This window comes from Agelaius phoeniceus, chromosome 15, assembly GCF_051311805.1.
Source record: "Agelaius phoeniceus isolate bAgePho1 chromosome 15, bAgePho1.hap1, whole genome shotgun sequence".
Lineage (NCBI taxonomy): Eukaryota > Metazoa > Chordata > Aves > Passeriformes > Icteridae > Agelaius > Agelaius phoeniceus.
This window is the reverse complement of record NC_135279.1, coordinates 16202941-16226823: the sequence shown is the minus strand read 5'-3', so window position 1 is coordinate 16226823 and position 23883 is coordinate 16202941. Positions and strand designations below refer to the sequence as shown.

Sequence of the window (23883 nt, the reverse complement as noted above, 5' to 3'; positions counted from 1 at the left end):
AGCGGGTGACACGGGGCAGCGCTCGCTGCCGCAGCCGCTGCCACCTCCTCCCGGCTGCGCTCGGCTGGTCTAAGCTGAACTGAGCTGAGCGGAGCTGAGCTGGGCTGGGCTGGGCTGAGCTCGCTCGGGCTGTGGCGCTCCGGGCTCGGCCGCCTCCGCTGCCGCAGCCGCTCGGCGCCGCCTTGGCCGAGGGCACCACCCAGCGGTGTGCGCTGGGACTGCAGCCGCCGCCGTCCGCAGCCCGCGCTGCCGCTCGGCCCGGCCCGCGATCCCGAAGGCAGCGAGAAACCCGGGGCCGGCACCGCAACGCCGCCTTAACCAGGGCAGCCCAAAGACCAGGCTCAACCCAGAAGCACAGAGCCTCATCCCTCAGCAGGAGAAACAGCACAGTGAGAGGACGAGGGTGACAGCATCGGCCTCCCAATGAACACTCCCGGCTGCATCTCCATGCTCAGGAGCTCTCCCCACCCAACATTCCTGCTGACAAGGGGACACAGTGAGAAGGTAAGTTGCACAATTCCAAAAAGTCCTGAAAGGGCTTTACCAGAAATAACGTGTCTGCAAAGACTTCTGTCTCCACAAAAGGGGGTTCACTTTATTTCAGTCTAACACATTTTTCAATTTCTCATCCCAGAGTTATACCAATTTACAATGTTAAACTGTATAAGGTCAGCACATCACAGCTTGAGGGAGGCTTTCTCCTTAATTCATGCATCACAGACATCATTCAAACAAGCAGTTCCTCTTGATGAGGTGGCAGTCCTTCTCTAGATCAGCAGGCTCAGTATAGTGCTCATTACATTTCAGAGGAGAAAGTGCGCGCATGCAAATGCTCTGACACAAACACAGAAAATCATGTGGGAACAGCTTCCTGGTGCCATGAAGAAGCCTTGGGATTCAGGAACAACAATTAAAGACTAAACTCAATATCTTTTTTTTTAATCTCTTCTTGACTCTATCTTACAAAAATTTTGTTGTACTATATGTAGATTTTTTTCCTTCAATGCATTCAATGACAATGAAAATGTTTCTACAGCTCTGTACAGCTGCAGTCTACCTGCAGAAGTTTGCAGTGTTTGTGCTCCTGTGTTTCCAAGCCAATTCTGAGGTGACAGAACACCCAAGCCCTTCTGGTAAGCCAAAGGAAAATTTCGTTGTGCATTTTACAGCTCTACTCTGGCTAGATAAGGATGATGAGAGTGCTGTTGTGAAAGGGTCCAAAGCACCTCCTTCCCTACTGAGCTGGCATTGCCTGTTGTAATGGCTGGGTGCGAGAAACCCCCTGCTTCACCAGGCAGCAAGTATGAAGCCACTGCAGATGTTCAATGTCCGCACACAGAGCTCAAGTCTCAGAAAGAGGCATCCAAAATGCAGGGAAAAAATCGCCTAGTTCTCACGTGGCCTTGTGACTCAGTAGTAAAAGCTTCCTTGCTTTCCAGAGCTGAGAAAATCTTTTTTGCATTTCAGTGAGGATATGATTAGTTTGGCTAACAGTTGTATTGTCTTGAAGATCAGAATAAAAAGATCCTCTGTCTAGTCAGAAAGCAGGAGAAACCAAATCATAGACTGAGGGCTAAACACATACATAAAGCCTTTCAGAAAAGGTGAAACGTATTACACACTAAGTGAGAGCACCTTGGGTTCTTTTATTTCCTCCATTGTTTTCTGGAGTGGCAGACATTGATTTCAAAGAGAATTTGCAGGAAGCAGGTAAAACCAATACAAAATACAAATTTCTATAGCGGAACCATTGCCACATGCTGCAGCCTGGATATCTTCCTCCCAAGACCCATGAAGCCTCAGTCTGTGCAGAGCCCATCTAGTCAAAGGAAAGAGCATTGAACTGTGCTGCAGAAAGAGTGCCAGCATTGTCTGGGGCCATGTCCTCGCTGCTGACAGGGCCAGCGGGGAAATCCTGTTCCTCATGGGGGCCCTGGCCCACGGCGCAGTGCTGTGGGGGCAGGCTGGGCAGGATGGGCTTGAGGAATCTGAACTCGCTGTTGCCCGAGCCCGTGGTGAGGCTGATCTCGTAGCAATAGGGGCGGGGCAGGGTCCCTGCAGCAGCGGCTGCATCGGCCAGGCCGCTCTGCAAGGTGTCGGCAGCATAGAGCACGTGGCCAGCCTTCAGCTCCTTCCTCCTGCACAGCCTGCGAGCCACCAGCGCTGCGGTGGAGATGAGGAAGAGGAGGGAGACAAAGACCAAGGCAATGATTAAATAGGTGGTGAGGGAGGCGGCCTGATCGTCGGTGGCCGGGCTGCTGTGCGGGAGGCGCACGTCGGAGAAGTCCTTGAGCAGGAGAGCGCTGAGAGCTGCCGTGGCTGAGAGCGGGGGCTTGCCGTTGTCTCTGACCAGCACAAGGAGCTTCTGCTTGACGCTGTCTCTCTCTGTCACCGGCCTCCTGAGACGCACCTCGCCGCTTTGGAGGCCCACGGAAAACAGGCCTGGGTCGGTGGCCCTCAGCAGGTGGTAGGAGAGCCAGGAGTTCTGTCCCGAGTCGGCATCGACGGCCACCACTTTGCTGATGAGGTAGCCCGCCTCAGCCGACACGGGCACCAACTCACTGGAGGCCGGGCTGCTCTCGGGGGCCGGGTAGAGCACGAGCGGGGCGTTGTCGTTCTCGTCCAGCACCACAAGGCGGACGCTGACGTTGGCTCGGAGGGGAGGAGAGCCCGCGTCAGAGGCACTGACCGTCACCTCGGTCTGCCTCAAGTGCTCGTAGTCCAGGGGCCGCAGCACAAACACGTGTCCCGTCTCCGAGTTCACCGAGATGCAGGAGCACCAGGGCCGCTCTGGCCCTTGCTCTGCTGCCAGGGAATAGGTCACCTTGGCATTGAGCCCCACGTCAGCATCTGCAGCGCTCACGGCCCCAACAAACACCGTGGGGACGTTGTTCTCCCGCACGTACATGGTGTAGGAGGTCTGGTTGAAGACGGGGGCGTTGTCGTTGACGTCGGAGATGTCCACGGTGAAGGTCTGCGTGGTGCTGAGAGGAGGCGAGCCCGCATCTGCTGCCGTGACACTCAGGACGTACTGAGGCGTCTCCTCGCGGTCCAGCGCGCTCACTGTCACCAGCTCATAGTAATTCTTATAGGCCGGCCGCAGGGAGAAGAAGAGCTGATCCTGCAGGCCACAGGAGATCTTCCCGTTGGCACCAGAGTCCCGGTCCCTGACCGTAAACAGGGCAACCACCGTGCCGGGCACTGTGTTCTCGGGGAGGGGACTGCTGAAGGAACTGACCACCAGCTCTGGGGCATTGTCATTCACATCCACCACCTCCACCAACACTTTGCAGATGGCTGAGAGGCCCCCTCCATCTGTGGCTGTCACACGGAGTTCATGATGCTCTGCTGCCTCGAAGTCCAGAGGTTTTGTGAGTTTAATTTCCCCAGTTTTGGGATCAATCACGAATGCTGACTCACTCTGTCCCACTCCCTGGCTGAATGTATAGGAGATGTCCCCATTGACTCCTGCATCTGGATCAGTTGCCAGCACAGTCAGAACCACAGAGCCTTCTGGCATGTTCTCCAAAACCTTTCCAATGTACACCTCCTGTGTGAATTTGGGAGCATTGTCATTTACATCTAGAATGACAATTTTCACTTCTGTTGACCCACTTCTGGGAGGAGAGCCCCCATCTACAGCAATGAGAAAGAAGATCATCTCTTCCTCTTCCTCTCTATCTAGTGGCTTTTTCAAGACTAGCTCAATATATTTGTCATCCTCACTCCGACTTCCATATGAGACACTAAAGTACTCGTTCTCGGGAGAAATGCTGTACTGCTGGACTGTATTACTTCCAATATCGAGGTCTTGTGCTCCCTCCAGTGAGAAACGAGAACCTGGCTCTGTCATTTCAGGGATCCTAAAACTGACTCGCTCGTCTCGGAAAACAGGAGAATGGTCATTGATATCGTCCAAGGTCACCTCGACCCGAAAGAACTGCAGGGGGTTGGAGAGCAGCAGCTCGAGGGGGAGCATGCAGGTGTCGGACTGGGCGCACAGCTCCTCCCGGTCGAGCCTCCCCGCCACGACGAGGCGGCCGGAGGCGCGCTCGAAGCGAAAATGCTGCCGGCCGTCCTCCGAGACCAGGCGGGCGCGGCGAGCCGAGAGCTGCGCCGGCGTCAGCCCCGCGTCCTCCGCCAGCTCGCCCACCAGGGAGCCGCTTTCCGCCTCCTCGGCTACGGAGTAGCGGATGGGCTCGGCGCGAGCGAGCGGCAGCCCCAGCAAAGCACACACACAAAGCACTTGCCTTGCGAGCGCCATGGCGCGGCGGCGGCGGCGGCGGCGGCGGCGGCGGCCGGTGTCGGTGTCGGTGTCGCGGCGGGTGTCCCGGGCGATTCCGGGCGGAGAGCGGCGAAGTGCGGGCCGGGCGCCTTCCCTCGCTGTCTGAGATTGCGGCCGGCGGCCCGTAAGGCAGCCGGGGTGTGCCGGCAGCGGGTGACACGGGGCAGCGCTCGCTGCCGCAGCCGCTGCCACCTCCTCCCGGCTGCACTGGGCTGGTCTAAGCTGATCTGAGCTGAACTGAGCTGAGCTGGGCTGGGCTGGGCTGGGCTGGGCTGAGCTCGCTCGGGCTGTGGCGCTCCGGGCTCGGCCGCCTCCGCTGCCGCAGCCGCTCGGCGCCGCCTTGGCCGAGGGCACCACCCAGCGGTGCGCGCTGGGACTGCAGCCGCCGCCGCCCGCAGCCCGCGCTGCCGCTCGGCCCGGCCCGCGATCCCGAAGGCAGCGAGAAACCCGGGGCCGGCACCGCAACGCGGCCTTAACCAGGGCAGCCCAAAGACCAGGCTCAACCCAGAAGCACAGAGCCTCATCCCTCAGCAGGAGAAACAGCACAGTGAGAGGACGAGGGTGACAGCATCGGCCTCCCAATGAACACTCCCGGCTGCATCTCATGCTCAGGAGCTCTACCCACCCAACATTCCTGCTGACAAGGGGACACAGTGAGAAGGTAAGTTGCACAATTCCAAAAAGTCCTGAAAGGGCTTTACCAGAAATAACGTGTCTCCAAAGACTTCTGTCTCCACAAAAGGGGGTTCACTTTATTTCAGTCTAACACATTTTTCAGTTTCTCATCCCAGAGTTATACCAATTTACAATGTTAAACTGTATAAGGTCAGCACATCACAGCTTGAGGGAGGCTTTCTCCTTATTTCATGCATCACAGACATCATTCAAACAAGCAGTTCCTCTTGATGAGGTGGCAGTCCTTCTCTAGATCAGCAGGCTCAGTACAGTGCTCATTCCATTTCAGTGGAGAAAGTTTGCGCAGCGGAATGCAAATGCTCTGACGCAAACACAGAAAATCATGTGGGAACAGCTTTCTAGTGCCATGAAGAAGCCTTGGGATTCAGGAAGAACAATAAAAAGACTAAACTCAATATCTTTTTTTTTAATCTCTTCTTGACTCTATCTTACAAAAATTTTGTTGTACTATATGTAGATTTTTTTCCTTCAATGCATTCAATGACAATGAAAATGTTTCTACAGCTCTGTACAGCTGCAGTCTACCTGCAGAAGTTTGCAGTGTTTGTGCTCCTGTGTTTCCAAGCCAATTCTGAGGTGACAGAACACCCAAGCCCTTCTGGTAAGCCAAAGGAAAATTTCGTTGTGCATTTTACAGCTCTACTCTGGCTAGATAAGAATGATGAGAGTGCTGTTGTGAAAGGGTCCAAAGCACCTCCTTCCCTGATGAGCTGGCATTGCCTGTTGTAATGGCTGGGTGCGAGAAACCCCCTGCTTCACCAGGCAGTAAGTATGAAGCCTCTGCAGATATTCAATGTCCGCACACAGAGCTCAAGTCTCAGAAAGAGGCATCCAAAATGCAGGGAAAAAATCGCCTAGTTCTCACGTGGCCTTGTGACTCAGTAGTCAAAGCTTCCTTGCTCTCCAGAGCTGAGAAAATCTTTTTTGCATTTCAGTGAGGATATGATTAGTTTGGCTAACAGTTCTATTGTCCTGAAGATCAAAATAAAAAGATCTTTCGGTCTTGTCAGACAGCAGGAGAAAGCAAATCATAGATTGAGGGCTAAACACATACATAAAGCCTTTCAGAAAAGGTTGAGGCAAAGGTGAAACCTATTACACACTAGAGTGAGAGCACCTTGGGTTCTTTTATTTCCTCCATTGTTTTCTGGAGTGGCAGACATTGATTTCAAAGAGAATTTGCAGGAAGCAGGTAAAACCAATACAAAATACAAATTTCTATAGCGGAACCATTGCCACATGCTGCAGCCTGGATATCTTCCTCCCAAGACCCATGAAGCCTCAATCTATGCAGAGCCCAGCTAGTCAAAGGAAAGAGCGTTGAACTGTCCTGCAGAGAGAGTGCCAGCATTGTCTGGGGCCGTGTCCTCGCTGCTGACAGGGCCAGCGGGGAAATCCTGTTCCTCATGGGGGCCTTGGCCCACGGCGCAGTGCTGTGGGGGCAGGCTGGGCAGGATGGGCTTGAGGAATCTGAACTCGCTGTTGCCCGAGCCCGTGGTGAGGCTGATCTCGTAGCAATAGGGGCGGGGCAGGGTCCCTGCAGCAGCGGCTGCATCGGCCAGGCCGCTCTGCAAGGTGTCGGCAGCATAGAGCACGTGGCCAGCCTTCAGCTCCTTCCTCCTGCACAGCCTGCGAGCCACCAGCGCTGCGGTGGTGATGAGGAAGAGGAGGGAGACAAAGACCAAGGCAATGATTAAATAGGTGGTGAGGGAGGCGGCCTGATCCTCGGTGGCCGGGCTGCTGTGCGGGAGGCGCACGTCGGAGAAGTCCTTGAGCAGGAGAGCGCTGAGAGCTGCCGTGGCTGAGAGCGGGGGCTTGCCGTTGTCTCTGACCAGCACAAGGAGCTTCTGCTTGACGCTGTCTCTCTCTGTCACCGGCCTCCTGAGACGCACCTCGCCGCTTTGGAGGCCCACGGAAAACAGGCCTGGGTCGGTGGCCCTCAGCAGGTGGTAGGAGAGCCAGGAGTTCTGTCCCGAGTCGGCATCGACGGCCACCACTTTGCTGATGAGGTAGCCCGCCTCAGCCGACACGGGCACCAGCTCGCTGGAGGCCGGGCTGCTCTCGGGGGCCGGGTAGAGCACGAGCGGGGCGTTGTCGTTCTCGTCCAGCACCACAAGGCGGACGCTGACGTTGGCTCGGAGGGGAGGAGAGCCCGCGTCAGAGGCACTGACCGTCACCTCGGTCTGCCTCAAGTGCTCGTAGTCCAGGGGCCGCAGCACAAACACGTGTCCCGTCTCCGAGTTCACCGAGATGCAGGAGCACCAGGGCCGCTCTGGCCCTTGCTCTGCTGCCAGGGAATAGGTCACCTTGGCATTGAGCCCCACGTCAGCATCTGCAGCGCTCACGGCCCCAACAAACACCGTGGGGACGTTGTTCTCCCGCACGTACATGGTGTAGGAGGTCTGGTTGAAGACGGGGGCGTTGTCGTTGACGTCGGAGATGTCCACGGTGAAGGTCTGCGTGGTGCTGAGAGGAGGCGAGCCCGCATCTGCTGCCGTGACACTCAGGACGTACTGAGGCGTCTCCTCGCGGTCCAGCACGCTCACTGTCACCAGCTCATAGTAATTCTTATAGGCCGGCCGCAGGGAGAAGAAGAGCTGATCCTGCAGGCCACAGGAGATCTTCCCGTTGGCACCAGAGTCCCGGTCCCTGACCGTAAACAGGGCAACCACCGTGCCGGGCACTGTGTTCTCGGGGAGGGGACTGCTGAAGGAACTGACCACCAGCTCTGGGGCATTGTCATTCACATCCACCACCTCCACCAACACTTTGCAGATGGCTGAGAGGCCCCCACCATCTCTGGCCCTCACAGTGAGCTCATGAGTTTGTGCTGCCTCAAAGTCCAGAGGTTTTGTGATTTTAATTTCACCAGTTATGGGATCAATCACAAATGCTGATTCACTCTGACTAAGCACCTCATTGAGTTGATAGGAGATGTCCCCATTTAGTCCTGCATCCGGATCACTTGCCAGCACAGTCAGCACCACAGAGCCTTCTGATGTATTCTCCAAAACCTGCCCATGGTACACGTCCTGTGTGAATATGGGAGCATTGTCATTTACATCTAGAATTACAATTTCCACTTCAGTTTTTCCACTCCTTGGAGGAGAGCCCCCATCGACTGCAATAACACTGAAACTCATCTCTGCCTGCTCCTCTCTGTCTAGTGGCTTTTCCAATACAAGTTCAAGATACTTCTTGCCTGTATTGCGAGTCCCATAGGAGACACTGACATACTTGTTCTCGGGAGAGATGTTGTACTCCTGGACTGTGTTTCTGCCAGTGTCGAGGTCCCGAGCCACCTCCAGTGGGAAACGTGAACCCGGCTCGCTCGTTTCAGGGATCCTAAAACTGACTCGATCTTCTCGGAAAACTGGTGAATGGTCATTGATATCCTGGAGAGTGACCTCGACCCGAAAGAACTGCAGGGGGTTGGAGAGCAGCAGCTCGAAGGGGAGCATGCAGGTGTCGGACTGGGCGCACAGCTCCTCCCGGTCGAGCCTCCCCGCCACGACGAGGCGGCCGGAGGCGCGCTCGAAGCGAAAATGCTGCCGGCCGTCCTCCGAGACCAGGCGGGCGCGGCGAGCCGAGAGCTGCGCCGGCGTCAGCCCCGCGTCCTCCGCCAGCTCGCCCACCAGGGAGCCGCTTTCCGCCTCCTCGGCTACGGAGTAGCGGATGGGCTCGGCGCGAGCGAGCGGCAGCCCCAGCAAAGCACACACACAAAGCACTTGCCTTGCGAGCGCCATGGCGCGGCGGCGGCGGCGGCGGCGGCGGCCGGTGTCGGTGTCGGTGTCGCGGCGGGTGTCCCGGGCGATTCCGGGCGGCGAGCGGCGAAGTGCGGGGCGGGCGCCTTCCCTCGCTGTCTGAGCTTGCGGCCGGCGGCCCGTAAGGCAGCCGGGGTGTGCCGGCAGCGGGTGACACGGGGCAGCGCTCGCTGCCGCAGCCGCTGCCACCTCCTCCCGGCTGCGCTCGGCTGGTCTAAGCTGAACTGAGCTGAACTGAGCTGAGCGGAGCTGGGCTGGGCTGGGCTGAGCTTGCTCGAGCTGTGGCGCTCCGGGCTCGGCCGCCTCCGCTGCCGCAGCCGCTCGGCGCCGCCTTGGCCGAGGGCACCACCCAGCGGTGCGCGCTGGGACTGCAGCCGCCGCCGCCCGCAGCCCGCGCTGCCGCTCGGCCCGGCCCGCGATCCCGAAGGCAGCGAGAAACCCGGGGCCGGCACCGCAACGCGGCCTTAACCAGGGCAGCCCAAAGACCAGGCTCAGCCCACAACGGCCAAGCCTCACATTTCAGCCCACAACGACACGACAAACTCACACAGATAGGGAGGGATGTGTTAAAAGTACGGACATGCCAATGAACACACTCCCGGCTTCATCTCTTCACTGAGGCACTGTACCGACCCCACACAGCTTCTGTCAAGGGGCAGAGTGAGAAAAAGACTGGCAGGATTTTGAAAACCTTGAAGGAGCGTTCCCAAAAATAACGTCTCTACAGACACTTTGGTCTCCACAAAAAGAATAAATCTGTACTTTTTATTTCAGTCTAAGATATTGGGTTTAATTGTTAAACTCAGAGGTACACCAGTTTACAATGTTAAACTGTATAACTTCAGCACAACACCCCGCGAGGCTTTCTGAATATTCCATGCATCACAGACATTATTCAAACAACCAGTTATTACACATCAGGGGGCAATGCTTCTCTATTGAAAAAGGCTAAACAATGCCCAATACAGGTCAGAGAGTCGAGAAGGAAGGGCGAAATTCAGAATGTAGATGCTCTAGAACAAATCAACACAGTCATGTGATACTTTCTAGTCCCAACAAGAAGCCACTGAATTCAGAATCAAGAATGTGAAACAAAACTCAAACTTCTGTTTTCGAATTCTTGATTTTATCTTCAGAATATTATCATTGATGAACATGTGGCATTTTCATGTAGACAAAGACAATGGATATGTTTTCATGAATCTCTACAGTTACAGCCTGTCCAAACTCAGATTGTCCTGACGCTGCTGTGTTTGAAAGGTAATGCCAAGGAGACAGAAACCTAAACTTATAGCTCAAGGGGAAATCTTCTTGAGCATTGTGGTGCTCTTTTCTGCCCTGAAAGGGTCAAAACTCCAGTCTTCTTCTGCAGAGCTGGAAATGACTGCAAAGCAACGGTTGGATTGGAACAACACCCAGTTTCACTGGGCAGTATTAGTGAAGCATCTGCAGATGCAACATAGTCATGCAGAGAGACATACTGAGAATAAAGAGTAACACACAGAGCCCACACATGCCAGGCAGAGACATCCAGAACCCCAGAGAGAAAAAGGCCTGTGCTAACAGAACATCGAAAAACAATATTCAGAACTACATTGCTTTTCTATGGAAAAGGCCTGTCTGTCATTTCAGCAAGTGTGATATTAGTGTACACAACTATGCCATTGAGCTATAGGAAGAATAAAAAATCCAAGGTTGCATCAAACAGGAAAAGACACAAGATCAAAGTTGGGTGCACATTATTAAAGGTTATCAGAAAGGGCTGGGAAAGAGGTGAAACATCCTATTGTTTGAGGGAAAGAATCAAGGTATCTTTTTTTCCTTACTTGTGTTTTTGGAGTGGAAGACATATTTTACTCTGACTCAGAATTTGAGGAAGTTGGCTATGCTGGAGGGGAATATATTTTCTATGGAGAAACCTTTGCCACAGGCTGCAGTCAGGATGCCCTCTTGGCCCCATGGCCCACGAAACCTCAGTCTGTGCAGAGCCCAGCTAGTCAAAGGAAAGAGCATTGAACTGTCCTGCAGAGAGAGTGCCAGCACTGTCTGGGGCCGTGTCCTCGCTGCTGGCAGGGCCAGCGGGGAAATCCTGTTGCTCATGGGGGCCCTGGCCCACGGCGCAGTGCTGTGGGGGCAGGCTGGGCAGGATGGGCTTGAGGAATCTGAACTCGCTGTTGCCCGAGCCCGTGGTGAGGCTGATCTCGTAGCAATAGGGGCGGGGCAGGGTCCCTGCAGCAGCGGCTGCATCGGCCAGGCCGCTCTGCAAGGTGTCGGCAGCATAGAGCACGTGGCCAGCCTTCAGCTCCTTCCTCCTGCACAGCCTGCGAGCCACCAGCGCTGCGGTGGTGATGAGGAAGAGGAGGGAGACAAAGACCAAGGCAATGATTAAATAGGTGGTGAGGGAGGCGACCTGATCGTCGGTGGCCGGGCTGCTGTGCGGGAGGCGCACGTCGGAGAAGTCCTTGAGCAGGAGAGCGCTGAGAGCTGCCGTGGCTGAGAGCGGGGGCTTGCCGTTGTCTCTGACCAGCACAAGGAGCTTCTGCTTGACGCTGTCTCTCTCTGTCACCGGCCTCCTGAGACGCACCTCGCCGCTTTGGAGGCCCACGGAAAACAGGCCTGGGTCGGTGGCCCTCAGCAGGTGGTAGGAGAGCCAGGAGTTCTGTCCCGAGTCGGCATCGACGGCCACCACTTTGCTGATGAGGTAGCCCGCCTCAGCCGACACGGGCACCAGCTCGCTGGAGGCCGGGCTGCTCTCGGGGGCCGGGTAGAGCACGAGCGGGGCGTTGTCGTTCTCGTCCAGCACCACAAGGCGGACGCTGACGTTGGCTCGGAGGGGAGGAGAGCCCGCGTCAGAGGCACTGACCGTCACCTCGGTCTGCCTCAAGTGCTCGTAGTCCAGGGGCCGCAGCACAAACACGTGTCCCGTCTCCGAGTTCACCGAGATGCAGGAGCACCAGGGCCGCTCTGGCCCTTGCTCTGCTGCCAGGGAATAGGTCACCTTGGCATTGAGCCCCACGTCAGCATCTGCAGCGCTCACGGCCCCAACAAACACCGTGGGGACGTTGTTCTCCCGCACGTACATGGTGTAGGAGGTCTGGTTGAAGACGGGGGCGTTGTCGTTGACGTCGGAGATGTCCACGGTGAAGGTCTGCGTGGTGCTGAGAGGAGGCGAGCCCGCATCTGCTGCCGTGACACTCAGGACGTACTGAGGCGTCTCCTCGCGGTCCAGCGCGCTCACTGTCACCAGCTCATAGTAATTCTTATAGGCCGGCCGCAGGGAGAAGAAGAGCTGATCCTGCAGGCCACAGGAGATCTTCCCGTTGGCACCAGAGTCCCGGTCCCTGACCGTAAACAGGGCAACCACCGTGCCGGGCACTGTGTTCTCGGGGAGGGGACTGCTGAAGGAACTGACCACCAGCTCTGGGGCATTGTCATTCACATCCACCACCTCCACCAACACCTTGCAGATGGCTGAGAGGCCCCCACCATCTGTCGCCCTTACACGGAGTTCATGATGCTCTGCTTCCTCGAAGTCCAGAGGTTTTGTGAGTTTAATTTCCCCAGTTATGGGATCAATGACAAATGAGGACTCACTCTGTTCCACTGCCTGGCTGAGCTGATAGGAAATGTCTCCATTGACTCCTGCATCTGGATCAGTTGCCAGCACAGTCAGAACTACAGAGCCTTCTGGCATGTTCTCTAAAACCTTTCCAATGTACACTTCTTGTGTGAAGATGGGAACATTGTCATTTACATCTAGAATGACAATTTTCACTACTGTTGTCCCAGTTCTCGGGGGAGAGCCACCATCTACAGCAATAACGTGGAACCTCATCTCTTCCTGTTCCTCTCTATCTAGTGGATTTTCCAAGACCAGTTCAAGATATTTGTCATCCTCCTTCCGACTTCCATAGGAGACACTAAAGTACTCATTCTCGGGAGAGATGCTGTACACCTGGATGTTATTGCTGGCAATATCAAGGTCCCGAGCTCCTTCCAGTGGGAAACGAGAACCCGGCTCGCTCGTTTCAGGGATCTTAAAACTGACTCGATCTTCAGGGAAGACAGGGGAATGGTCATTGATATCCTCCAGATCTACCTCGACCCGAAAGAACTGCAGGGGGTTGGAGAGCAGCAGCTCGAAGGGGAGCATGCAGGTGTCGGACTGGGCGCACAGCTCCTCCCGGTCGAGCCTCCCCGCCACGATGAGGCGGCCGGAGGCGCGCTCGAAGCGAAAATGCTGCCGGCCGTCCTCCGAGACCAGGCGGGCGCGGCGAGCCGAGAGCTGCGCCGGCGTCAGCCCCGCGTCCTCCGCCAGCTCGCCCACCAGGGAGCCGCTTTCCGCCTCCTCGGCTACGGAGTAGCGGATGGGCTCGGCGCGAGCGAGCGGCAGCCCCAGCAAAGCACACACACAAAGCACTTGCCTTGCGAGCGCCATGGCGCGGCGGCGGCCGGTGTCGGTGTCGGTATCGCGGCGGGTGTCCCGGGCGATTCCGGGCGGCGAGCGGCGAAGTGCGGGGCGGGCGCCTTCCCTCGCTGTCTGAGATTGCGGCCGGCGGCCCGTAAGGCAGCCGGGGTGTGCCGGCAGCGGGTGACACGGGGCAGCGCTCGCTGCCGCAGCCGCTGCCACCTCCTCCCGGCTGCGCTGGGCTGAGCTGAGCTGAGCTGAACTGGGCTGGGCTGAGCTTGCTCGGGCTGTGGCGCTCCGGGCTCGGCCGCCTCCGCTGCCGCAGCCGCTCGGCGCCGCCTTGGCCGAGGGCACCACCCAGCGGTGCGCGCTGGGACTGCAGCCGCCGCCGCCCGCAGCCCGCGCTGCCGCTCGGCCCGGCCCGCGATCCCGAAGCCGCAGCGGGGGCTCCTGCGGCAGGGTGCGCTCACATTCTCTGCAGAGAGAAGTTCCCGGGCGGATGGGCAGTATCCCTGGGAGAGTTCCGGCGCCGGAGCATCGTCGGCAGCTCCTCCGCTTCCAGTCTTCTCGCCTCGCTAGTCCGAACTCTTGGCCTGCTGTGCTCCTGTCTACCCATTGTCGCGTCCGTGGCTTTCGAGAAACGCGGCGGCAAGAGAGGCTCAACGATTTTCCAGGGCACCATGAGGCAGAGGCTGATCTCGGAGGGACTGACCCGCGTTCCACGGCAGGAGAAACCGGCATGAAGCCTATGCAGGGAAATTATGCCTATAACAGCCGGGAACGGCACTACAAGTACTGGGTAATCTCTGAGGACGGGGAAGGGAGGTGCGTCTCAGCACGGCTCAGGCATGGACGCGCACGCCTACTGGCCAGTCTCGCTGCTAAAAGGGAGGAATGGCTGTGCTCCCCGCCTGGGTGTCCCGGTCGCAGGCGGGCTGCGAGCGGCGTAGCTGCTCCTCGCTCTTGTCCAGCCCCGCCTCTGCGTTGCTATGAAGGCTGGGCAGGATTGGCCTCACGAACTGGAATTCGCTCCTCCCCGAGCCGCTGGTCAGACACATTTCGTAGCGGTAAGCTGGCGACAGAGTGCCCGTGCTGCCCACGCCCACGCCGTCGCTGGCGAAGTCTCCGTCCGCGTAGCAGCTGGGAGAGGGAGGAGGAAGTTCTGCCCGGACGCGAGCTTTGCAGAGCGTGTTCGCTGTTAAGGCGAGGACGGACAAGAGGAAAAGGGACGAGACGCAGCACAGGGAGGCGATGAGGTAAGTAGTGAGCATTTCCTCCTCGGCCACCTGCGGCTGCTGTCCGCCTGCGGGATCGTGGCCAAGCTGGTGGAAAGCATCGGAGAAATCGTCCACCAGTGCCACGGCGAGAGTGGCGGTGGCAGAGCGCGGAGGCCGCCCGCGGTCCCGCACCAGCACGATGAGCCTCTGCCGGGCCGCGTCCCGCTCGCTCACGGCCCGCGCCGTGCGCACCTCGCCGCTGTGCAGCCCCACGCGGAACAGCCCCGGCTCCGTGGCCTTGGCCAGCTCGTAGTTCAGCCACGCGTTCTGCCCCGCGTCCGCGTCCACCGCCACCACCTTGGCCACCAGGTAGCCGGACGGTGCCCAGCGCGGCACCAGCTCTCCGGCCGCGCTGCTGTCGGGGCCCGGGTGCAGCAGCACGGGCGCGTTGTCGTTCTCGTCGCGCACGACGATGCGCAGCACGGCCTGGGCGCTGAGCGGAGGGGAGCCGCCGTCGGCTGCGCTCACTGTCACCTCGAAGGCAGGAACCTTCTCGTAGTCCAGCGGGCGCAAAGTCCGGACGGTTCCACTCTCCGCGTCCACTGACACGAAGGATGCGGCGGCGAGGGTGCCCGTCGGTGGCGGCACTAGCGAGTATCTCACGCGGGCGTTCTCTCCCGCGTCAGGGTCCGTGGCACTGAGGCGGCCCAGGCTCCTCCCCGCGGGCTCGTTTTCGCTCATCACCATGGTGTAAATGGCCTGGGTGAAGGTGGGTGCATTGTCGTTCACATCCAAGAGCCGCACGAGCAGGGTTTTGGATGCCGAGAGGGCGGGGGAGCCCTCGTCTCGAGCTCGCACCGTCACGTTGTATTCCTCCACCTGCTCCCGGTCCAGCGTCTCTGATGTCACCAGCGCGTACGCGTCGGCTGCCAGCAGAGTGATCCTGAAGGGTTGCTCTCCTGTCAGCTCGCAGCTCGTCCTGCCATTGTCCCCCGAGTCCCGGTCTCTCACGTTGAAGAGGGCGACCACGGTGTCCGGCGGGGCGGCTTCGGAGAGGGTGCTGGTGAGCGAGGTGATGATCACCTCGGGGGCATTATCGTTCACGTCCTTCACCTGCACCTCCACCTTGCAATGCGTGGACAGGCCCCCTCCATCTGTGGCTTGGACGTCTATCTCATAGCTCTTTTTTTCTTCATAATCCAAAGGCTTTTTGAGTCGAATCTGGCCTGTCTCTGGGTTTATTTGAAATGTTTGGAGATCTTCTTCTGAATTTTGAAATATGGAATACACTATTTCCCTATTCGTTCCTGAGTCTAAATCGCTAGCAGACACTACCACCACTATGGTGTCCTCTGAGCTATTTTCCATTACAGAGACTTTATACAGAGTCTGGGTAAATACCGGGCTGTTGTCGTTTGTATCCAGGACTACCACGCGGATTAAAGCTGTGCCAGACCGCGGTGGATCCCCACCATCCACAGCCGTGATGATAAAAGCAACTTCTGCCTGCTGCTCCCGGTCCAGAGCTCGATCCAACACCAGCTCGGCGTACCTCCCGCCGTCATTTCGCCGCTGGGTGTACACATGGAAATACTCGTTCGAGCTGATACTATAATGCTGAAGGCTGTTGTTCCCCACGTCTGGATCGTGAGCTCTTTCCAATAAAAACCGAGTCCCGGGCATTGCAGATTCCGGGATCGTTAAAACAATCTCTCTGTTTAAGAACACAGGAGCATGATCATTGATGTCGGTGAGTCTTACCTCAGCTCGGAAGGACTGCAGTGGGCTCTCCAGCAGCACCTCGAAACGCACCAAGCAGGGCTCGCTCTGTCCACACAGCTCTTCCCGATCCATTTGCTCTCTCACCACCAAGTCCCCGGTGCGCTGGTTCAGCTGTAAATACTGCTTTTCTCCTTCAGGAACGACTCGAGCCTGACGAGCCAACAATTCCTCACCGGTTAGTCCCAAATCCTTAGCGATATTCGCTACAAAAGAGCCTCTCTCCGCCTCTTCGGGCACAGAGTACCGAGCGGTTTCTGCTCTCATCCCCGAGACGCAGAGGACAAGGAGCAGAGCCGCCGCTCGCCCCGGGAGCGGTTCCTCGCTCTTCCTCGGCTTCATTTTCTTCCAGAGACCCGATCTTGTCCTCTGTAAGCTGGATGGAGCTGCCGATACAGCCTGCCGACCCCCGAGCGGAGCAGCCCGGGATGGTGCAGCCCCGCCCGCCCGAATCGCGGGGGCAGCGGAGCTCTGGAGCTGCGCGGAGCTTCCGCGGTCAGCAGCGGCACCAGGCGGCCGAGCTGTAGAAGGATTCGAAGATTTCCCAGCGCAAAGCCTGGAAAGCAGAGATTAACGGCTCGTTTTCTCCCTTCCTAGGTCAAAGCATAGAGACTGAAATGTCCATACAACCGTATTCAAAGTATGGCCACTGGCTGGATGAGCAATGCCTCTGTTTACCTTCTACTTCAAAACAAAGTTTATATAAAGCTGGGTCGTTCCTTTTGTTTTGGTTCCCCCTCACTTCCCGCAGTGTGAACTCTTTGAATAAAGGACTTTCCGGCTGCTCAGCTGGAACAGCTGTGTATTGTTACAGGGGTCCAGCCACCAGGTGAGGTGGTCTTTTAACCACGGCAGCAAGCGCCAGGGTCGTTCTCGGAATGGACAGAGATTGTTCCCGCAGTTCATGACTTCTCCTGCTGGGAGCCTTTGGGAATGGGCTGGAGGCAGCATCTCAGACCTCAGCTCCACTCAGAAAAAAACTCTTCCGCCTTGCTCCGACTTCTGAGACCGTCCTATTTCCCAGATAGTTCTGATTTTCCCCGGCATTAATTCCATTCCAGATGCACGGATTTATTCCCGAAATGCTGCTCTTGAGTTGGCTTTTTCCTCGGCCATGACTGTGGCAAGTGATCTCGAGACAGCACACTCACCCGAGGGAGTTCCAAGCAGATTTTATTGTTTTCTGACATCACTCATTTGACTCTTTAAAATGGTTCAACGACAGGAATTATCACATTACTTTATAGTTTAATACCGGCTGACGAAAGAAAACCAGAAAGCTTCTTGACACCCTATATTCTACAGTGTCCTAAGCTAATTGTAAATGGTTTCGTCTATTTTACTGAAAACCCACAAACAACACTTTTAATTATCTTGGTTTTTAAAAAAAGTCAAATAGTATTTTCAACTTTATGGGAAAAAAAAGAAAGGAAGAAAGAATACACTGCTCAAAGCCCACTCTTTATAATTAGGAGAGCCTGTAAACTCCTGGCAAAATATATCGTGTGCCAATGCCAGCAGTTCAAAATGTAAACAGCTTCTGCCTATTTTGTAAGAAATTCCTTTGCAAGCACCACTTAATTTTACATAATATCTGTTTTGCCTGGTGTTGAATACACGGCAGAAAATTACAATATTATTATATAAAGCTCTCTCCATAAAAAGAAAGAAACAAACAAAGCACGAAAGGAAATCCCCCAGAGAAGGCGGTGTAACAAGAAGTTAAAGATCTGCTGCCACTTTTCTGTATTTCTTGAAGTATGTAAAAGCACTCTCACAATCATACATTATTATGTATGATAATTATTGATTATTATGATCATAATTGATTATTATGTAATCAACATGCAGCACGGTTCTCCTTCTCCATCAACAGCACAGTTACAAAATATCTACATGAATAAAGTACTGCTCAAGGGGAAAGTACTCTCACAGAGAAGGTTTCATCTCCCTGGTACTTTTTAGGGAGGTGTTTGGTCTCTTTGTTCCCTTTTCCCTGTGAGGACAAACTTGACTTTCTCTTCGCTTATTGATGGGAGAGCCAAGGGTTTTGCTCAGAACCGACATTTAGCTCCAGCTCCCTGTTTGCAGGGCAAACTGCACCTGCAGCTCTGGGCCCCGTATCTTCAGAGAGGGGAGCATTGCCCTGCAAAGAACAGAGAGAGCAGCTGTTATTTGGAGTTGAAGGAAAGCAAGCCTCACCGAGAAGCTCAGAGGATGTGAATTACACCACTGCCTGTGTCACACCCCTCCTCTCTACTGGGAGCCAAAGAGCAAGCAAGACTTGGCGGACCTCTGACCTGAATGAAGAACACCCGAAGTCAGAAACCTCCTCCAAAAAGATACTATTGCAAAATCTTAATTAATCTCTATAAAACTTTTATGAGTTTTGAGTAATTTGAAATGATGAGAGCCTCAAACAGAAACCACTTTCTCACAAACAGTAAATGTGGTTTAATGTTGATATATCAAGAAGGGTCTTTGTCTTCCCTGAGGCTACTGTGATTCTGACACTCTGCAGTAAAGTTAGTCCAAGTGGTGGTTATGAAATATGAAAATATTAACTGACCCTGATGGTGTTTGTGTTTCTCCAACCTCATCCATGTTCATCATCCTTCCTACTGTGAAATGCTAGATGGATCCTTGGACACTCTCCATGGAGTCCCTACAGAATCCCATACTAAGAGGTGGCTGACTGATAACCACACTTTTCTGGCCAACACTATCGATGCAAGTCACAAAAACATAAGGGAATTTAATGGCAGTGGTTCCCACCTCCATAGGCTCCAACAGTTTGTAAGACAGCTTGAGTTCAGCACTGCCACCACCCTGGTGAATGGCACAGGGCAGCACTGAGCACCAGCTCCCAACAGCAGTGCAGGGGACATAGCTGGGGTCACCCTTTGCACAGCTGTCCCTGCAGTCCCATCTGACACTGGACAGGCCACTACATTCCTGTTACTGCCACCTCCGGGAGGATGTATCCTTAGGAATGGTGTCATTCCTGCTCCAGGTCTCTACATAGTGTGTGGGCAGGACCCACACGTCTGTGGGCACAAGGGTTGTGGTAATTGGGGGTGGGGCTGCGGCCCAGCCTCATCCCCAATGGGCTACAGCTGTGTAGGACAGGTGATCAGTATTGAAAGTGATGAGACCTGGCATGCCCAGGTGCACTGATCAATCACAAAAGGTAGAGAGGACACACAGGTGCAATGCATGAACATGAAGGGTATAAAAGGCTGGGCTAAAGAACAAGAAGGTCACACTCTTGGAGCCTTTTGGAGGGGTATGGTGTTAGTCTGTATGGGCTGATGCTTGAAGCCTTCTGACATTGTATGGTGATATTCTGTGTATTGTGGCCAGATCTGCTGCGACACATCCCTACCTGTATTTTTCACCTTCTCACAGCCTAAATTCTCCCCTTTGGAGAGATGCCGAAGACTTGATCTATCACGAATACTCAGCATGGATATGGGCCCAGCTGCCCAGAGAGGTGGTGGGTGCCCTGCCCTTGAAATATCCAAGGTCAGCTTGGCTGGAGCTCTGAGCAACCTGGTCTAGTTGAAGGTATCTGTGCTCAGGGCATGAGGGTTTGGACTTAACAGCTTTTAAAGGTTCATTCCAACTCAAAATATTCTATCCTTCTATAATGCGGAGAGGTGTGGTTAGTCATAATTTGGGGAGCAGCTGAGCCCTGCTGGGTCCTCCTGGGAGGCCTCTCCAGCAGTTCTGAGATACTTTCTATCATCTCCTCCCACCCCAGGGACTCCTCCACTGGCAGTTCTGCAGCTTCAATAGTCCTTGCTCCCAGGGCTTGTCACACCTCCCTCCCACCTGCCCCATGGCCCTGTCAGTCCCTCACCTGCGCACTCCAGTCGCCCTCGGCCCCGAGGTTGGCGGCGTCCTGCGAGCACACCGAGCTCCGCTGCTCGCCGGGCCCGGGGGGCAGCCCGGCGGGGAAGCAGGGGAAGAGCGGCCTGAGGAAACGGAACTCGCTGTTGACGGTGCCGGCGGCGAAGCAGACGTCGTACACGTAGCTGCGGGGCAGGGAGCCCGCGCTGCTCTCCGTGGCTGTGGTCGGGAACGTGGGCAAAGTCTCTGTCTCGCTCCGCCTGGCCCGCCGCACCTTCACTACCAGGGCGGCCACCGCGGTGACGAGGAACAGCGCCGACACGCAGACCAGGGAGGCGATGAGGTAAAGAGTAAGCGGGCCGTCGGGCTCGGCGGCCGGTGCCTCCTTGCTCACCCGTAAATGAGCTTCGGAGAAGCCGTCCACCAGTGCCACGGCGAGAGTGGCAGTGGCAGAGCGTGAGGGCTGCCCGCGGTCCCGCACCAGCACGATGAGCCTCTGCCGGGCCGCGTCCCTCTCGGTCACGGCCCGCGCCGTGCGCACCTCGCCGCTGTGCAGCCCCACGCGGAACAGCCCCGGCTCCGTGGCCTTGGCCAGCTCGTAGGACAGCCACGCGTTCTGCCCCGCGTCCGCGTCCACCGCCACCACCTTGGCCACCAGGTAGCCGGACGGTGCCCAGCGCGGCACCAGCTCTCCGGCCGCGCTGCTGTCGGGGCCCGGGTGCAGCAGCACGGGCGCGTTGTCGTTCTCGTCGCGCACGACGATGCGCAGCACGGCCTGGGCGCTGAGCGGCGGGGAGCCGCCGTCGGCTGCGCTCACTGTCACCTCGAAGGAGCGCACCTTCTCATAGTCCAGCGGGCGGAGGATATAAACATCCCCGTTTTCAGCGTTGACTGACACTTCGGGCTGCTCTTTGCCCTCCTGCCGCACCAGTGCGTAATTCACACGGGCATTTATTCCTGAGTCGGCGTCCGTGGCCTTCATGCTGCCGATGCGGAGCATGGGGCTGTTGTTCTCCGTGACAGACATGGTATAAATCTCCTGGGTGAACTCTGGGGGGTTGTCGTTCACATCCGATATCTGCACGAAGATGCTTTCCTGAGAGCTCAGCCGCTTCCTACCCCAGTCTGTGGCTGTGATGGTGATGTTATACTCCGCCGTCCTCTCCCTGTCCAGAGCCGCGTTTGTTCTCAGTTCGTAGTAATTATCCAAAGTGGGGGCGAGGCTGAACGGCAAGTCCCCGTCGATGGAGCACTCCGTCCTGCCGTTGTCCCCGGAGTCCCGGTCCCGCACACTGAACAGGGCCACCACGGTACGTGGCGGGGCGTCCTCGGGAATGGAGGCGCTGAGGGAGGTGAGCGCTATCTCCGGGGCGTTGTCATTCTCGTCCAGGACCTCCACCTGCACTTTGCAGTGCGCAGACAGCTCTCCGCCGTCCGTGGCTTTCACCACCATCTTGTGGGATTTTGCCTCCTCAAAATCCAATTTTCCTGCGACTCGGATTTCACCGGTGGTCGGGTTCAGCTGGAAGAGCTGCCGGGATCGCTCCGATGTCTGGGTAAAGGCATAACGCACTTTCCCGTAGGACCCTTCGTCGGGATCCGTGGCAGAGACTCTGACCACCAGCTGCTCCAGGGGGCTGTTCTCAGCCAAGCGCACCTCGTAGCTCTCCCTTTCGAAGACAGGAATGTTATCATTGGCATCCACAACCACGATCCGGACCTGAGCCGTGCCCGACCTGGGTGGTGACCCCCCGTCGGTGGCGGTCAGAAGTAAATTCAGCTCTCCCTGCTCTTCACGGTCGAGCTGGTGCTGAAGGACAAGTTCCAGGTATTTTACTCCATCTTTCGCTGTTCCAATAGCGAGGGAGAAATGAGGATTGGGCGCAAGGCTGTAGTTCTGCAAACCATTAATGCCCACGTCCTTGTCCTGGGCGCTTTCCAGGGGGAAACGGGAGCCAGGAGATGCTGTTTCTAGAATTTTTAAAACCATCTCCTTCTCCGGGAACACGGGCGAGTTGTCGTTTACGTCACGAACTTCCACCTCCCCTCGGATAAGCTGCAACGGATTTTCAAAGAATATCTTAAAGACGAGCGTGCAGGTATCGCTCTGCGGACAGATCTCCTCTCGGTCCAGCGACTCCTTTGCCGTCAGGATTCCGGTGTTTTGATTGAGTCGGAAAAGCTGCTCGTTCCCCTCGGACACAACGCGGGCTTTGCGAGCCGCAAGCTGACTCAGAGGAACCCCCAGGTCCTTGGCGATATTGGCGACGAAGAAGTCGCTCTCCATTTCCTCCGGCAGGGAGTAGCGGAGGGTTTCAGCCCCGCTCTGACACACGCAAATACACAGAATAAACAAGATCACTTGCCTCTTTCTGTCACCGCTCTGTCTCCCACAGGTCATCACTCTCCAAAAAAGCCATCCGCAGTCCTCGGCGGCTCTCAGCATTTTTTAGCAGCGTCCGAAAAAGAGCGGTGTGGGCCAGCAATCCTGGGGTGAAGGAATCTGGAAGCCCCCGAGTGCTCTGACTCCTTTGCGAGCAGCTCAGCTCACACGGTTTTTTTGTCTCCCTGTGTCTGCAAAGCCGGGGCGGACCGAGGAACGCTCCGGTCCGCGGCCAACATCCCCACCCAGCGTCGGAAGGGGGAATATTTGCTCTCCATCGGGGCAGCGCTGCTGGCTCGGGGTTTGCTGCTTGAACCCGCGCTCTTTGTGCCAAAGAGGATAAAAAAGGTGCGGTGTAAAAGCTCTTCTCTCTCAGGAGTGGGATCCCTGCCCACACACAGAGCGCTGCTTCGGGTATCACATCCCAGCTCGCAACCACGAACTCTTCATACGCAGCTTTTGGTTTGCCTTGTGTAGACACGGCAAGTTCCACTTCCACAGAAGAGATTTGCCTTCTCTTCTCCAGTTGTTAATCAGCACAGGACGATTAGTAGGTGTGGCGAGTCAGAGAAGCCATTGAAAGCGAGAGCTGGTGCCAGAGAGCTGACAAAGAATTGTCCTTGAGTAAAAGTTTCATTATCACCACAGGTCGCCATCACAGCAGGATGATAAAGCTGTCCTAGGACACATCATCCTAATGCTATTTTTTTCTTTCTGAGTATCACACCTCGCCTGACTTTGACACTTTTCTATGTGAAAAAGATGCTAAGCTTGAAGTCCTGTATCTGCCTGGGGATGTATGGCCAAGAGCCGGTTAATACGAAAGGCAAAGAAACAAACAGGGAGCCCCTAAATAAACTCCGCGATACACAAACGCTAACGAGGAGCTAACGGAGACAATGGCAAAGATAAAGCTCTCATCACACTAACAGACGGGCCATTAAAAGAATAATCTGTTGAACTCAGAGGTTCAACAAAAACTCTGTAAAAGATAAAGAAAAAAGTTCTAAAGATTCTCACGGATTATCAGGAAAAAAATGTCATGGAAGAGAACGAATTGGTTATGAGGCGTTTCAGGGGGGCTTCAGGAATTTGTAAGACTTATTGTGAGATGATGAGAGGCAGAATCAAACTCGCTAAGAAGGAGATGTCTACAGCAGACCTGTTAGGAACAGCCACGGGAAAACGGAGGTGGAGGGGATATCGAGGGGTTCTGAGCACAGTCGAGTACTGTGAAGCAGAATTTGCGCCGGAAATCGGATGAAAACCTCAGAGTCACACAGGCCCCGAAGACAGATTTACACCTCGACTGCTTCTGCAACGAATGCACTAAGGATGTGCACAGCTGCCTGCGAGCCCAGCCCAGCCTTTCTCTTAGAGAATTAAAAAATGAAGGAGGGACCAAAATACTTCTTGCATTATTTACCTGTGTCTCGAGCATTTTTAGTTCGGATTTTACTATAAAAGAAACTACGCTATTAAAAATTTTTCTAATAAAG

The 23883-nt window shown here is 55.8% G+C and overlaps 5 protein-coding genes across 5 annotated transcripts; all 5 read right to left on the bottom strand.

Annotated features, from left to right (window-relative positions):
• Positions 1–310: 310 nt before the first annotated feature.
• Positions 311–4727, bottom strand: LOC143695281 (protocadherin beta-7-like). Its single transcript, XM_077186489.1, has one exon. The coding sequence runs from the start codon at positions 4262–4264 to the stop codon at positions 1820–1822; it is 2445 nt and encodes an 814-aa protein (XP_077042604.1). The 5' UTR covers positions 4265–4727; the 3' UTR covers positions 311–1819.
• A 176-nt stretch (positions 4728–4903) lies between these two features.
• LOC143695262 (protocadherin beta-15-like) lies at positions 4904–9354 on the bottom strand. The gene has a single exon (XM_077186361.1). It carries the CDS (start codon positions 8725–8727, stop codon positions 6283–6285), a length of 2445 nt encoding a protein of 814 aa, XP_077042476.1. The 5' UTR covers positions 8728–9354; the 3' UTR covers positions 4904–6282.
• A 137-nt stretch (positions 9355–9491) lies between these two features.
• On the bottom strand, positions 9492–13914 carry LOC129126681 (protocadherin beta-15-like). The gene has a single exon (XM_077186360.1). The coding sequence runs from the start codon at positions 13892–13894 to the stop codon at positions 10739–10741; it is 3156 nt and encodes a 1051-aa protein (XP_077042475.1). The 5' UTR covers positions 13895–13914; the 3' UTR covers positions 9492–10738.
• Positions 13915–14025: 111 nt separating this feature from the next.
• Positions 14026–17171, bottom strand: LOC129126697 (protocadherin beta-16-like). The gene has a single exon (XM_054642841.2). It carries the CDS (start codon positions 16489–16491, stop codon positions 14035–14037), a length of 2457 nt encoding a protein of 818 aa, XP_054498816.2. The 5' UTR covers positions 16492–17171; the 3' UTR covers positions 14026–14034.
• Positions 17172–17304: 133 nt separating this feature from the next.
• On the bottom strand, positions 17305–22872 carry LOC129126696 (protocadherin beta-16-like). The gene is made up of 2 exons (XM_054642840.2): positions 20012–22872; positions 17305–18295 (listed from the first exon to the last, which is right to left on the bottom strand). The coding sequence occupies exons 1-2, from the start codon at positions 22445–22447 to the stop codon at positions 18176–18178; spliced, it is 2556 nt and encodes an 851-aa protein (XP_054498815.2). The 5' UTR covers positions 22448–22872; the 3' UTR covers positions 17305–18175.
• Between the last annotated feature and the right edge of the window lie 1011 nt (positions 22873–23883).

What these genes read in the sequence shown, in the direction of transcription:
- LOC143695281 (XM_077186489.1), bottom strand. Translation starts at nt 4,264, where the DNA reads ATGGCGCTCGCAAGGCAAGTGCTTTGTGTGTGTGCTTTGCTGGGGCTG.
- LOC143695262 (XM_077186361.1), bottom strand. Translation starts at nt 8,727, where the DNA reads ATGGCGCTCGCAAGGCAAGTGCTTTGTGTGTGTGCTTTGCTGGGGCTG.
- LOC129126681 (XM_077186360.1), bottom strand. Translation starts at nt 13,894, where the DNA reads ATGCCGGTTTCTCCTGCCGTGGAACGCGGGTCAGTCCCTCCGAGATCA.
- LOC129126697 (XM_054642841.2), bottom strand. Translation starts at nt 16,491, where the DNA reads ATGAAGCCGAGGAAGAGCGAGGAACCGCTCCCGGGGCGAGCGGCGGCT.
- LOC129126696 (XM_054642840.2), bottom strand. Translation starts at nt 22,447, where the DNA reads ATGCTGAGAGCCGCCGAGGACTGCGGATGGCTTTTTTGGAGAGTGATG. An exon ending in AGGGCGACTGGAGTGCGCAG is followed by an intron (nt 18,296 to 20,011) that starts GTGAGGGACTGA and finishes TGTTCTTTGCAG; the next exon opens with GGCAATGCTCCCCTCTCTGA.